At 38.0% G+C, this 15,549-nt stretch overlaps 1 protein-coding gene across 1 annotated transcript in view; it reads left to right on the top strand.

Annotated features, from left to right (window-relative positions):
• Nucleotides 1-10,409, top strand: part of WDR43 (WD repeat domain 43) — a 45,881-nt gene extending 35,472 nt beyond the window's left edge. Inside the window, exons 12-18 of the mRNA XM_077774133.1 lie at nt 1,527-1,613; nt 2,210-2,241; nt 3,245-3,308; nt 5,652-5,765; nt 6,245-6,314; nt 8,629-8,678; nt 8,778-10,409. Coding sequence (XP_077630259.1) covers nt 1,527-1,613; nt 2,210-2,241; nt 3,245-3,308; nt 5,652-5,765; nt 6,245-6,314; nt 8,629-8,678; nt 8,778-8,969 — 609 coding nt within the window. The 3' untranslated portion in view covers nt 8,970-10,409. The remainder of the gene's footprint in view (nt 1-1,526; nt 1,614-2,209; nt 2,242-3,244; nt 3,309-5,651; nt 5,766-6,244; nt 6,315-8,628; nt 8,679-8,777) is intronic.
• Nucleotides 10,410-15,549: the final 5,140 nt, after the last annotated feature.

The following is a 15,549-nucleotide window of genomic DNA, read 5'->3' as shown; positions in this document are numbered from 1 at the left end:
TATAGATATCTAAACATTTGTGGATTGAAAGGTTTAATATTGTTAAAATATGGAATTTCTTCCATATTTATCTGTGTTTTTAGTACATTCCCAATTAAAGTTCAGCAACATCTCCAAGTAAAATTGGAGGATTTAGCCTACTTGATTTCAAGGTAAAGTTAAAATAATGAAGATCGTTTGGTATTGGTGAAATAAATTAAGGAACCAAAATAGAGAGTCCAGAAAAAGACCACACACAGTTGATTTTCAGTAAAGGTACTAAGTTGAGTTAACTGAGAAAGTAAACTCTTTCAAGCAATTGGTCCTGAACCAATCAAATATCTACATGGGAAAACATGCATCTCAACTCTTACTTCACAAAAGTCGACACAAAATAGTTAAATGTGAAATCGATACCTGCAAAACTTCTAGAAGAAAACAGGATAAAATCTATACAAACGTTTGTGGATAAAGTCTTTTTAGATGGCATCCCAACAAGTGTTCTGCATCACAGGAGAAAATGGTCATTTGGACTTTGTGAAAGTTGAAATCTTTTGCTCTTAAAATGACACTGTTAAGAGAGTGGGAGAAGGCAAGCTGCAGCCTGGGAAAAACGTTTGCAGCTCCTATATCAGACAGGATTCATATCCAGATTACACAAACACCTGAATAATGAGACTCAAGACAAAAAACCATTGGTAAAGGTGTGAACAGAACTTCACAAAAGAATGGCCGGTCAGTGCATGTAAAGGTGTTCTGTGTCATTAGTCATCCCAGATGCAGACTAAAGTGACAGTGAGGTGACGCTGCATACCCAGTATAGATGGATTCAGATAGAAAAGACAGTTCCTTGTGTTGGGAGGGTGTGGTGCAGCTTGAATGTCCTGTGGTGGCGGTGGGGGTGTCAAATGGTACATCTCCTTTGGAAAACAGTTTGGCGAGTTCATAAAAGTTAAGAATTCATTTACCTTAAAACCTAGTCATTCTGCTAGGTATTTACCTGGAGAATCAAAAGTATCTTCATATGGAGACTTGTACATAAATGGTCATAGCTATTTTATTTTTTAATAGCCAGAAACTAGAGAGAACCTATCTTTTGATTGGCTTAAAATCTTACCAAAAGTTGACAATTTTAAAAGTTCTGTTGATTTCTAAGTGTGATTTTAGTATGTTTTGCTCACTCTTATGTGGATATAACTCTGATTTTATATAATGACAGTTCAACAGCTTCTCTAAAGTGGCATGATCCGTATTTAAATGTATAGAGAGGTGTTTTGTATTATATAAAAATTTGTTCATGAAGTTTAGAGTTTGTAGAGAAGAAATGTATGTATCAAATGTCCTGATTCCTAAAGCTTATACTTGCCTGATAGCCATACACATTAACAAGACGTTTTCCAAAAAGTCCCTCCAGCAGCCTTCATTCACCAAAATTCAGTTGGTAGTTTATTGTTGGGTTTTTAAAGTCATTTTTATTGATAGTTTTTCCTGTAGTGTCCTTAGCTTCTGAATATGCTTATCTTTATATTTTTTTAATTTTCTCACAGAAAGTACTTCAGACTAGGAATTTAAACCTAATTAAGAGGACTGTATTAAGGATGCCCCTGCATGCTGTTATTCCATTGTTGCAAGAGGTAACGGAGTATTCTTTTCATTTTACGGTCCTTACACTATAAATTAAAGCAAGAATCTGTTTAGAGAAATGGATTTGCAGTACGTAAAGAAGCAGAGTATTGAGAGTAGATGAAAGATCTCGTTAAACAAGATTTACCTAATTCATTTTTTGTTTAGATAAAATTTATATACCATAAAATTAATCCCTTTGATGTGTACAATTCAGTGTTTTTTAATATATTCACAGATTGTGTAGTACACACACACACACACACACACACACAGAGTTCCTGTACCAGTTAGCCACTCCTCATTCTCCCTTACCCTCAGTTTCTGGCAACCACAAATTATTTTCTCTCCCTGGATTCACCTGTTCTGAACACTCATTTATATAAATCCTAGCCTAGATTTTTATCAGGTAGTTACCCTTACTGTGGGAATGTATTCCTAGATTATATTTGTTGAACATTGAGGAATTAGGAAATTTAGGAATAGAGATATTTGATAGTCTTTTCTATATTTTCTTTGTTCTTCTGGATATTATAAATTGTGGGAATTGGTGCCAATTTGCTGCCTCTGAGGTGCTGTTGCTAATACTGTTTTTCTCCCCCCTCAGCTTACAAAAAGATTGCAGGGACATCCTAATAGGTAAGATCACTTAGGCAACTTAAATTGCTTTGATTTTATAAATATTTTAAAGGTGATTGTTAAAAACAGCAGTTTCTGACAGCATGAAATTACATAGTGCATAGCCCCAGATTCTAAAAGGGGTCAGACATTGTTCTTCCTACTTACTTTAACTTGAAGGATTCTATTCCCAAGATTTTAGTCTAGCTTTCTGCTTTCTTTTAGAAAACTCTTGTTTGGTTTTTTAAGTTTTATTATCAGGTCATATAATGAATTAGTCTTATTTAAGATTTTGTCCTAATCATATATAAAACTGCCATTTGTAGAATTCTCCTTACCTAAAACATTATAAGTATTTTATATGACTGAATTTTGTGGGTCTGTCTTGTTAATAATTTGATGATTAAGTATGTAAATAGAAAGTTGGTATGTCAAAGATCCTAAGCTTTCAGTGTAATATTTTCAGTGCTGCAGTATATAGTTTTTCTTTTTTAAGTTCTTTTTCCCCCCTCATAGACTCCAGTAGTGTTTGGAGCTCACAAAGAAAAGCCAAATAATTCATTGATTAGGCCTAGCTTATACATGTTTTTGGGTCTGTATTTGTCTGTTAATGTGGCATGGAAATCTCTTGCTATTTGTACCTAATGGTGAGTAGATGTTGGGGGTAAAATGCAAAGTCAGTTGAGTCCAGTTTACTGAGCCCATAATTACTATCAGTTAATTACAAAGTAAAGCATGGGCTTTATTCTTGAATTGTTTTGGAGGGAAGGGAATTTTGTCCCCCTCCGGTCCATGTAACTCCCTCCCCTCCCAAGAGGTAAGTATATTTCACAGATCTCTGATATACTTGGGAAGGGATGAGAAGACCGTCACAGCCAGTGGTTTGCTCAGTAGTGTCCTTTTCACAGGACGCAGTTTATGGATCTTCACTTGACCTGAGTTCTTCTAATATTACAACTCACTTGTATTTAATTTTGAATTTGTGAATATTTGTTTACTTGGATTTTCTTTTTCTTTTTTTCAGTGCTGTTTTAATGGTTCAGTGGCTAAAATGTGTGTTAACAGTCCATGCATCCTACTTATCCACAGTAAGTCTTCAGCTCTCGTTTGGCTTTGATAAGGATTATAAACTGAGGAGTTAACTCCAACTCCAGCTGCCCTTCAGCCATGAGCTGCTGCTTTTAAAGATTTTATTTTTTCCCAGGTGTGCGGTGTAATAATGTCACCGTTGTTGCCTTTTGTAAATTGGCCTCTTTTTCTTGCCCTGGATTTTAAAAATAATATATAACCTATAGAGAACTCTGAAAAAATACAGAAAGGCGAAAAGTAACATACTAACTTATTAGCCTTTAGATGTTTTTGTATGTATATGACCTGTTTTGCCAAGTTAGTTTTACATTGTGTGTATCTCTCTGTATTGTTCATACATGCATGTGGTCTCTCATTGTATGTCTCCCATGTCCTGCCTTGTCCCAGGACATTAACAGACAGCTTGTGGTAAAAATGAAATTAAATATTTAACACCTGTCATTTTGTGGGGCTGCTGTAAGTTCTTGATTATCTACGCAAATAGAAGGGAGGGAACATAAAACCTTAAAGTAACACCAGAAAAAAACAGTTTTATGTCATAATATGAATTGCGTTCTTTGCCACATCATCAAATCAGTTATATTTTAAGCTAGAAATAAAATTATCCAATTTACTTTCTTCTTTAATTTTATTATTTAGCACCATATGTTAGGTTTTCTTAAAAGGTTACAGTGGGTAGTTGAAGAAAATTCTTAATTTTACTCTTCTTTTTTAAGAATTTTAACAATTTTTTAAAATGTTTATTTTTGTCAGAGAATGTGTGTGAGTGGGGGACGGGCAGTGAGAGACAGAATCCGAAGGAGTCCCCAGGCTCCAAAACTGTCAGTGCAGAGCCCAGCGTGAAGCTAGCACTCATGAACTGTGACACCATGACCTGAGCCACAGTCGAGATGCTTGACTGACTGAACCACCCAGGCGCCCCTGTTCTTCCTTTCGTAACACAGTTTCATCCGACTCCACTTTGTCTCTTTCCCTTGTTCTGTCTCAGGCTCCTTCCTTTTCCCTTCATTAGTTTGAAATTGGGGAAACAATTGGAATAACCAGTGGTTTGTTCTTTGTGTCGGGGGAGAGTTCACCAGGAAGCTAGAATGGGGAGGAGGAGGTACACTGTTTGTTTTCCCAGCTTGCAGAATCTTGGGAGGGCAGTTGAGGGCAGTGGTGAGTGGAGTTGCTCATTGGCATCTGATGGGCAGGGACAGAGTCCCACAAACATCAAGACTTGGGACTCTGTCTGGTAAAGCGGGCAGCACTTATTTTGTGACCTCATTTACTTGTTCAAAAGTGAAAAGAGCCCTAGGAGGCCTTATAGTGAAATTCCTTCCAGAATCAATTCCTCAGGTTGAAGTGCTGGAGTAGTAGTTGTGTCATGTTCATGGTCATGACAAAACAGACCAAAGAAGCATGGTATAGAGAGGACTTGACGGCCAAGAGTTCTCTCACTGCAGGAAACAGTGCTTTTCCTTCCTTATCAGTATCTTTACCTTCTAAGTTGAGGGGCTGTCTAGTCATGGGGCTTAAGTAATGGACAAGGTACTCTGATACCCATGTTCCTGCAGCTTACCTTCTGAATGGGGACAAATAAGAGATGATGGTAATTGGAATATGATCACGTTAAACTTTGTTTATTCTTTTTGTGTCTGTTTGCCATTTAACATTTGAATGAAACTCTTATTTATGCTAAATTTTCAGTGATAGGAGAACAAGTAAAGGCTAATTAAAGGGCAGAGTGGGTTCATTTTTTGTCCCTGTGGAGGGACAGATTCTTTGCTTTAATTTGTGATTTAATTCCTTAAGCATGGTTCATAGGATTCATTAATAGGGAGTATGTTTGAAATACAGAAGGTCAGCTTCATACTTCCTTGCTCTGTTGTGCTGGTCTCTTGTCTCTGGAAGCTATGAAGAGCTTCCTTCAGCCTGCTGGGGCCTTATGGTAGAGGTAGATAATGTGATACAGTCAGAGAGTAAGTTTCAGAGGAAAGCCCTCTTTAGCCCGGAGATACATGGTAGGAATATTTTTTATTTGGCGTTTCATTTACATGATCTTCTCTAAAACCCGTGATCAACACAAAGAACAGCACTCTCCCCCTGCTTTTTCTTGAATTTCCTTGCAGTTTCTTCTGACCCTGTACCATTACTTAAAATAATTCCATTGTTTTTTGACATGAGGACATTGACGGCCTACAGAATGAGATGTTGTTAGGCTGTGTCCCAAGCAGCCACTGCCACTGGATGTGTAAGCAGATACTTGTGGTGCAGTGGCTGCATACTTGGGTGTGTCTGAGCATGATTTGTATGTTTGTTATCTGTACTTTGTCATGATGGTATGACATCATCTTTTTCAGTTGCCTGATCTGGTACCCCAGCTGGGGACACTATACCAATTAATGGAAAGCAGAGTAAAAACTTTTCAGAAACTCTCCCACCTTCATGGAAAGCTTATTCTTCTGATCACTCAAGTGAGTAAATCAAATTGTTTTGTACTAAACTTTGGATGTGATAGGAATACAGAAGAATAAGAATCATTTACCTGGACATTGAAAGCCCCGTGTTTTAGCAAGAAATTGATAAATGTTAATGCCCTGGAAATACTTGATCATAAGTAAACCTAGTTGTGTGTGTTCCAGCTTTCCTGGAGGGGTTCTCACCATCCTTTTTCGGTTGTTAATATGGTTGGGACGGTTGTGATGCTATGACCCACTTCCAGGCACAGAAAGAAATTCTGATCACCTTACAGTTTTTCAACTTTTACAGAGTAATTCTTTATCGTGTTTGGCAAATTTGCTTTTTGCTCTGTATTTGACCTGTATCATATTAAGGTCATCCATTGCAGTGGTTGAGGGCAAGTTCACTGTGAGAAAGGAGGATTGTGGTGAGGGTTGTGATACTTGAAATAATCTTATACTCTGTTTTGTAATAAAACCGTATTGTCTTTCAGGTCACAGCCTCAGAGAAATCAAAAGGAATGACTTCTCCTGAACAAAAGGCAAAATTGGTATATGAGGAAGGTAAGGTTTGGAGGCAGTATAGAGTTTAGAATTGGAACATTCATCTTTTAACATTGAATTTTGTTACCTTATTTTGAAGAACATGAATGTGAATAAGATCATGTTTGGCACATCTTCTGTGGCAAAATACTATCAAATAAGAAAAGAGAAAACACAAATAGAGTAACAAAAAAAAAGGGCAGTAGGTATGGAAGAGACGAACAGAAGGAGAACACTGTGAACAAACTTTAGGCCAGCACATTGTGACCCTAGATGATAGTAGGTAATTTCTTAGGAAACATTAATGATCAAAATTGACTTTAAAATAAGAACTAGAAAGCTTGAATAAGCCAATGGTCCTAAAATTGATTTAACCAAAGACTTTGTTCAAAGATGCCAGGCTGAGTGTTTATAGGTAACTTTAGTCAGTCTTTAGAGGAGCAAGTCATTTTCGTTATATATAAACAATTTTGGCATTTTATGAGCCAAAACCAGATAAGGATAGTTAAGAAAACAACATTTTAGACCATCTTCAAATATCCTGAGTACCACATTGATTGGTTAAGCAAAGTGCTTAACCAAAATAATATGTCATTCCAAGTAGAATTTATTTAAAGATTATAAGACACTTTAGCATCAAGGATTTAATGTAGTTACCACATTAACTGATTAACAGAACAGTATATATGAATAGATCTAGAAAAAGAATTCCATAAAATTTAGTTTTTATGTCATTACTGATAATCTAAGCAACTTACAAATTTAAAGGCATTCCCTTAATCTGTCTCCAGACAGAGTTTAGAAGTATTCCCATAAAGTCAGGAACTGGACAATAATGTACTTTTTATTGCTTCTGGATATCCTGCTTAGTACTGTATGAAAGAAGTGAATTTTAGAACATTGGACTTGGCAGTTGTTAACCATCATAGCTTAGAAAATGCAGCAGAATCTACAGTTTTACCATCATGAATGAGGTAAGGAAGTAAGCAAGTTTACTGGATTCTAAGATCAGCAAAAAGGAATCAGAATCAGTAGCATTGTAATGTTTCAGTAATGGATTGTATATCTACTAATATCTGTCTTAGTTAGAAAATTTATTGGAAAAAAGATCTCATTCACAGCAGCATTCAAAATTACGAAGTACCTAGAAGTATATCTAAAAAATGAAACCTTTATAGGGGCACCTGNCACCTTTATAGAGAAAATTATAAAACATAATTGAAGGACATAAAAGCATACCCGAATTAAATGATTAATTAATTAGGCTTTATCTGCATTTTTCCAAGTTTTATTGAGATACAGTTTACCCATGACATTGTATTTTTTTAGGTGTGCATAATGATTTGATATGTGTATATATTGCAACATGATCACCATAATACGTTTAATTAACATCCATCACCACACATCATTGTATTTCTCCCCCCAATGATGAGAACTTTTTTTTTTTAATCTTAGCAGCTTTCAAATATCACATACGGTATTGTTAACTGTGGTCACCGTGCTGTACATTATATCCACAGGACTTCCTTATAACTGGACGTTTTTACCTTTTGATTTTCACTCATTTCTCCCACCCTCCATTCCCCACATCTGGCAACCACCAGTCTCTTCTCTGTATCTGTAAGTTTGGTGTTGTTTAGATCGCACACATAAGTGAGATCATACAGTATTTATCTTTTTCTATCAGACTTACTGCACCTAGCACTGTGCCCTGAGTCCATCCATGTTGTCATAAATAGGATGATTTCCTTTTTTAAGTAGCTGAATGATATTTAATAGCGGAGTTCAGTGGCTGAATGTACCACATTTTCTTTAACCGTCCATCCAGTCCATCAGTGGACTCTTAAGTTGTTTCCATGTTGTGGCTGTTGTAAATAATGCTACAGTGAACATGGGGGTGCAGGTATTTCTTTGAGATCCAGATTTTGTCTCCTTCAACATCTACCCAGCAGCAGAATTGATGGGTCATCTGGTAGTTTTATTTTTAATTTCTTGGAGAGTCTCCGTCCTGTTTTCAGTAATGCCTGCACCAGTTTGCATGTCTACTGATAGCGCATGAGGGTTCCCTTTCCTCCGCATCCTTGGCTTAAGTTTTTAAGGATGGATTTTGTTAAGGTTTTGGTACTTTGTCCTATTCAGTTAGATGTCGGTGGAATAAAACCGTAAATGTACTTTTACCCAAATAAGAATATTACTTTAATATTACTTCTTAGATGGATCATAGCTGAATATATTTCTAAAAGTAAACTCAGGAATCTGACTGTTTAGTTTTTAGGGCTCTGCCCCCTGCTTGTTGATATAAATTTAAAGCTGGGTTTTCTCCCCCTTGCAGAATCTTCTGAAGAGGAATCAGATGATGAAATAGCAGAGAAGGATTCTGATGTGAGTGATTTGTTTCCTGTTACATAAATCTGCTTTTATATCCGTGTGTTCTGTAAAAACAAGGACTTAATGAATCTTCCCTTCATGTATTTCTGCCAGGATAACTGGGATGAAGATGAGGAAGATAAAGAAAGTGAAAAAGATGAGGATATTGATGAAGAGAATGAAGAGGAAGAGGAAGATGCTGAAGAAAAAGACGAGGAAAATGGTGAGGACAGAGATGTGGCAAGTGAGAAGGAATTAAATGGAGATTCTGATTTAGATCCTGAAAATGAAAGTGAAGAAGAATGAAGCTGGAAAAGAAGCCAATGGAACTATATAACCTCTGGCTCACCTTTACCCAGTGCTGCCGAGTTCTCCTGGGAGGGTTGTCTCTGGGACAGGTGCCAAGGACCGTTGCACATTTCCAAATTCCTCCTGGTGGTTCCCATGCCGTCTCGCTGTCCTGAGCACCCCAGACTTAGCTGTGTAAATAAGAGTGTTTCATTCAAATGTTAATAAACTTTACACAGTAAATAGACACATTTTCTGCAATGTACTGACATGAGTGTCCAATATATGGTATATTTTTATAATATAATATCCTAGTATGGTTGGTTATACCAAGAATTGACAGGAGTGAAGATGAAGACCTTTCCCACGTCGGGTTTCAAGAACTGGACTTCTGTGAAGGGGTCAGCTCTTATCTCAGGTCGGTATCTCTCGTCAAATCCAGACACGAAGCAGCACTAGTGAAAACAATTTTTAATTTGGTACATTTTCATAAAATATGAAGGGATAACTAAAGATTCATAGTAAAAACGGTTGTGATTTTAAAAATTAAATACCAGTTTCCCTAGCTTGTCTTTGAATGGTGGTGATCTGATTTGAGTCAGGTTGAGTATTTGGAGTGCTTCCCCTAAACAGCCATTTATTTTTTAAGCTGTCATGTGGAATATTTTTTTAAAACACACAAAAAATTATGGTAATTAAAAACTAAAGAATTAGCCATATTAAGGATTTTTCTTGACTGCAAGTTGCCTGTAAAGAATCATCAGTGTATAGATCTAGAAGTACCCATTACCTGCAACTTTTTAAGAAATTCAGTTATAGCTGCTTTTGAAGAGGTTTTCACTTTTATTTAAATTACTAATGGATCAAAGAACAATTGTTTATTTTTTTCTCTTTGGTTTTAGATATTAATGATAACCTTGTTGGAATTTTTTTCCAAAGAAAATATTTTTATAATTCAGTAATTTAATGTTTTCCTTCCTTTTCATTACCCACTCTTGGCAGTGTTAGGGTATCTGTTTACCTTTAAAACAATAAATCTGACTCAAGATTTTTTTATGTATGTATAAATAAGTATTTTGGTGTGCAACAGAAGCCTTTTCAAATTATCAGTACATTTTTTTTTTTTTTTTAAAGAATGAGCCAGTATTTGTTTAGTGCTCTCTAGGGAACATGCAGATGGAAACGCAACTCTGAGGGAGGGCCGGGGGAGATGGGTTTATTTTTACCACCTGTGAATATGTAAAACACAAAACCATGATCTCTGAGGGACTTCTTAACATCAGTGGCGGAACAGAGATTTCTGTGCTCAACTAAATGGCGCTGGAGCCGTGAGGCACCTTGGGAAGCACGTTTGAGCTAGCTACTGGTGTGATGTACAGTTATATTTGTCTATAAATGGAACTGTTTATGGCAATTTAATACCATTCTCTTTGTAAAGTGAATAAATATTCATCTTTACCCAGTGCTTGTCTTGTGGTATATGTAGAGGAACAGAGCCACCCGTTTGGGCTTCTGTGAAGGTTTCAAGAAGGTGATCCTCCTTCACTAGCATTAATAGGTCAACTCTCTCAGGCTTTGTTGGGACATCTATTATTTGTAACAAAGTGAAAGAACCAGGAACTTNCCGTGGTTTCCCTGCCTCTGACTCCTGAAAGAAGTAAAGGACCACAGTGTGTAGTGATTGCTTACTATTTTTTGGGTTAGACAAATCTGGGGCTTAATTAGGCTTGTTTCAAAGACCTTTCTAGTCTCAGGGTATTTTTCACCATGTCATTCCACTCCTAATCCCGGCAAACAGTGTTTTGTGTGTATCTCTTTTCGGAGATTAATTTTTCCTCCCAGACTTTTATTTTGAAAAATTAACCCTACATTCGTGATCAAGGATTAACACATTGTATTTGGTTGTGTTACTGCTCTGTTAATCCAGAGAGTTTTCCCCTGTGTGTGTGTGTTTCATGATTTTGATGTTTAAATGGTTCCACATAAATTAAGGTGTGTTGGAGAAATGTCTTACCATCTGGATTAGGCTGATTGTTTCCAGTAGTGTTTGGAGCTCACAAAGAAAAGCCAAATAATTCATTGATTAGGCCTAGATTATACATGTTTTTGGGTCTGTATTCATCTGTTAATGTGGCATGGAAATCTCTTGCTATTGTACCTGATGGTGAGTAGGTGTTGGGGGTAAAATGCAAAGTCAGTTGAGTCAGTTTACTGAGCCCTCAGATTTTGGTTTAAATGTGATTTGCAAGAATACTAAATGGGTAGTGGTTTCACTAATTTGTAATTTGTAAAAAATTCTTTGAGTATAGATGAATAATCAGCATATGTTTCGACAGAAGTAGGTGTCAAGCTTTTAGGTTTGGAACTTTTGAAGTTTTAAGTGTGGTGGGGATCAGAAATGTGATCTGTAGTAGGAACACTGGGTATATTGATTGATGTAAGGCTGTTCCCTATGGAAATTAACTCAGCATTGTACATTCATTTGACAAATATTTATTGATTGTGCCTACTCTGTGCCAGAGATTATGCAGTTGCTTGGTATACATCACTGAATTCTGTCCTGAGAAGCTGACCTACCAGAGACAGGCAAAAAAACAATGTATAAGAGCAAGTAAATTCTGTGTAGTATGTTAGATGGTAACTTATTGGAAGGACTTGGGATGGGAAAGTGTAGGTGGCAGAATTAAATACACAATTGGGGTAGGATTTGTTGAGCAAGTGAGGTTTGAACAGACTAGGAGGTGTAAGGGAGTTCGCACGTGAGTATCTGGGGAAGAGTGTTGTAGGTGAGGAAACTGCCTGATCAAAAGCCCTGTGGCCAGCACCTGCCTGTGATTGTGTTGTAGCAAGATGGTCAATGAGACAAACAGAAAGGGCGAAGTCAGGAGGGTTAGCAGAGGCAATGAGCAGTCAGGTTGCATAGGGTCTTGCAGGCCATTGTTGCAACTGGTTATGCTCTCACGGAAACAGTTGCAGTGTTTGAGCAGAGGAGTGCCTCTGGCTTCCATGTTGAGAATTTTGTATCACTCTGATGCTATGTTGGGAAGTTGAAGGACTGTATCCTAATAGGCAGAAGCCCAGAGGATCCTTTGGCAGTAATCCAACTAAGAGGTGATGGCGATTTAGACCACAGTGATAGTCATGGAGTTTGGCTGATTCTTGGAATTGTTGTAAAATTAGAGCTAATTGGATTTCCCGTGAAGTATGAGAGAGGACAAGTCATGGAAGACTCCCAAGTGATTTTTGCTAGAGCATCTGGATGATGCTCTGGGTGGAAGCAAGTTTAGAAAAGTGAATCAGGAATTGAGTTTTGGACATGTTGAGTTCTAGATACATCATTACGAATGTTAAGCGTCCGACTTCGGCTCAGGTAGTGATCTCGCGGATGGTGGGTTTGAGCCCCGCATGGGGCTCTGTGTTGACAGCTCAGAGCCTGGAGCCTGCTTCGGATTCTGTGATTCCCTCTCTGCCCCTCCCCCAGTCATGCTCTGTTTCTCTCTGTCTCTGTAATTAGTAATCTTTAAAAAAAAAAAAAAAAAGGAATACAAATACATGCCCAGTTGACTTGGGGAAAGGTGAGCTGGAAGCGGAGGTTTGGTATTGACATGTATGTGACAGTTAAGCCCCTAGGCTGGATGAACTTCCCATAGAGCGATTGTGCATCGGAAGCAACACCCATGCCTGGGGCTTCAGCATTGGAGTAAGAGAAGAGAACCCTTGAGGGACACATCCAAGAAAGCATGACCATGGAGTAGGAGGGATTGTTGTTCATTTACTCTTAATTCTTTGGAAATCTGAATTCATGACAGCCTTCAGCTGTGAGTTCTTTCAACCGTAGGTGATACTACTGGTGTGTCCTCCCAGGCCACAGTGCTTTTTATGATGCCCTTCATGTAATCATTTGTTGAGCCCTTTGAAAGCAACTCAGGTGTACAATTTTTTTTGAATGAAAGAAATACATATTTTTTAAGTTTGATTATTTTGAGAGAGTGTGAGGGAGGTGAGTGCAGAGAGAAGGAGAAAGAATTCCAAGCAGGCTCCATGCTGTCAGGACAGATTCCCCAAGGTGGTGGGGGCGGGATGGGGGTTGTCTCAAACTCATAAATTGTGAGATCATGATCTGCGCTGAAATCAAGAGTTGGATGCTTAACCAACTGAGCTACCCAGGCACCCCTCAAATTTTATTTATTTAAAACAAATGGAAAATTTTTAATGTTTACTTTTGAAAGAGACAGGGTGTGAGCAGGGGAGAGGCAGAGAGAGAGGGAGACACAGTCCAAAGCAGGCTTCAGGCTCTGAGCTGTCAGTACAGAACCTGACATGGGGCTGGAACCCACAAAGCGTGAGATCATGACCTGAGCTGGCTGACTGAGGCACCCAGGCCCTCCCCCCCCAATTTTGCTTTTTAAATATAATGTTGTGGTCTTCACTTTATGGTACCTCAGCACTGTCCCTTGTGCTGACCCACTATGTGTCCAGTTTGTATACCGGATCAGAAAATGCAGGACGAGAGTCTGTAGCCGTGTAGACAGATTAGCAGGCACAGTCGGGCAGAAGTGCAGGATAGATGGTGTTTTCTCTTTGTGCAGTGCTGGCTGACTTGCTGTGAGAAAATCAGAGTGTCCTTGGCGGCGCTTTGTGGCTAGTTTTTAATAGGAAGGTAGTTCTGAAAAGAACAAGGCAATTATAACTGCACGTGAGGAATGTCACATGAAAAACCCCAAAGTTGAAAATCACTTTACAAGTTGCCTGGCATATTCTTTGTAGGTAATGATAGCTCGAAGGGGGAGGAAATAACTATACTTAACTGGCTGCCGAAGTGAAAGGATTTCCTGGTGGAAGTAAGTAGGTATGAAAGCATTTCTTTCGTTAGACCCTGGGCCACACTGTAGTCTGTGTTTTTCCAGTTAGAAAGAGGAGATGGGGCATAGTTGCCAGTCACCAGACTGAGGCCACTTGGCAGCTCGCTAGGGGCCTTAGCTGGCCCTGTGTGGTCATGATGTTGCAAAACGGGGCCAAAGCTTCGCACGTTCAGAAACTGATTGTCTTTGTCCTTAAAGGTGATGCAATTTCATGTAGTGAAATAATTAGCAAGGCTTCTAAAAAACTTGGTATTTAAATGGTGTATTTACAGTGAGAAGTAGATCTCTCAAGTGGAGCAGAGTGTTCGTGTTTGGTGGAGACCCATCTTTCTGCACAGGAAAGCCACAGAGGAAACTGGCTTTATAATTGGAGGATTGTCTTTGAACCGGAGTGTGGAATTGAATAAGAGATGAATTGGATGGTCTTATTAGTTGCTGTTACGGGCAGTGCGTGGTCTGCATTGTGAAGGGGTTGGAATTCTAGGCTTTCCTACACGTTGCCCTGGACCCTCTCACTTCATACTGATGCTGCTTTTAATGGGACAGTCACTTTGGTTGGAATGCAGGTGTGCTGGGTCTCCTCAGGCACCCACTGAGGACAGCTGGTTAGGGTACGTTCTAATAATTCAGTGGACAGCTTCCTCCTTCCTGACCATGGGTACCATCACCATGCCGGTACACCTAAGAAATAAACTTGCTATTTTCAGCCAAACTTTGACCTTGTTAAGTACTTTCAACCTAGCAAAGTCGGCCTCCCCTTTTAAACTGTGGTAAAATATACATAAAATGGACGATTTTAACTGATTTTTTTTTGTTTTTGTTTTTGAGAGAGAAAGGGAGAGAGAGAGAGCACGAGTAGGAGAGAGGGGCAGAGGGAGAGAGAATCCCAAGCAGGCTTACACTGTCAGTGCACAGGGCTTTGTCTCAGGAGCCATGAGATCATGACCTGAGCTGAGATTAAGAGTCACTTAATGGACTGAGCTACCCAGGCACCCCCCACCCCCTTTCTTTAATGTATGTTTAAACTCTATTGTTTTAAAAGCAATGGCATCCAATGAGTAAATTTTGGAAAATGCTGAAAAGCATAAAGAAGGAAAATAAAATTATATTAACAGATAACCGTTTATACTGTTTTGGAGTATCTGCTTTAAATTTTTTTCTCTTTGCATGAGTGCACACACATTTTTCTTATGAAATTGGAATCCTGGCATCTGTTCATTTTTTCCTTTGTCACATTAATACCATTAATTACCATTTGAAATAACGCTATCTGTGGTTTTTAGTATTCCATCATGTTCTACTTTTTAACTAAATTTGTTGTAAGTAATGCTACAGTGAACATTTACCCACGTTCTATTTCTTTTTAAATGTTTCCTTCTGAAGTATTCTTAGGAGTAGCGTTAGTTAATAAAATACATGAATATTCTCTTCAGACAAGAAATTTGCTAAATCCTTTTCTGGAAAGGTATTGATTTTTCTTTAGAATATTTATTTCTTTAGAGTATTGAAAGTTCAGGTCCTTGTCTTTGCTTAAAAGGATTGTCTTATTTATCTATAAAAGCGTTTTTATTTATTAAAGATATTCATCCATTGCCAGACATGCCATAAATATTTCTGCCAATTTGCCTTTTCATTTTTGTTTGATACTATTTTCCTTTATAGTTTTTGTATTTTTAAGCTTAAAAAACCTTTCCCCTAGGAAGATATTCTTTGTATTTTGTTTTGGTTCTTTTATA

The sequence above is a fragment of the Crocuta crocuta genome, unplaced genomic scaffold, assembly GCF_008692635.1.
Source record: "Crocuta crocuta isolate KB4526 unplaced genomic scaffold, BGI_CrCroc_1.0 scaffold246, whole genome shotgun sequence".
Taxonomy (NCBI): Eukaryota; Metazoa; Chordata; class Mammalia; order Carnivora; family Hyaenidae; genus Crocuta; species Crocuta crocuta.
This window is presented reverse-complemented; position numbering and strand designations above follow the sequence as displayed.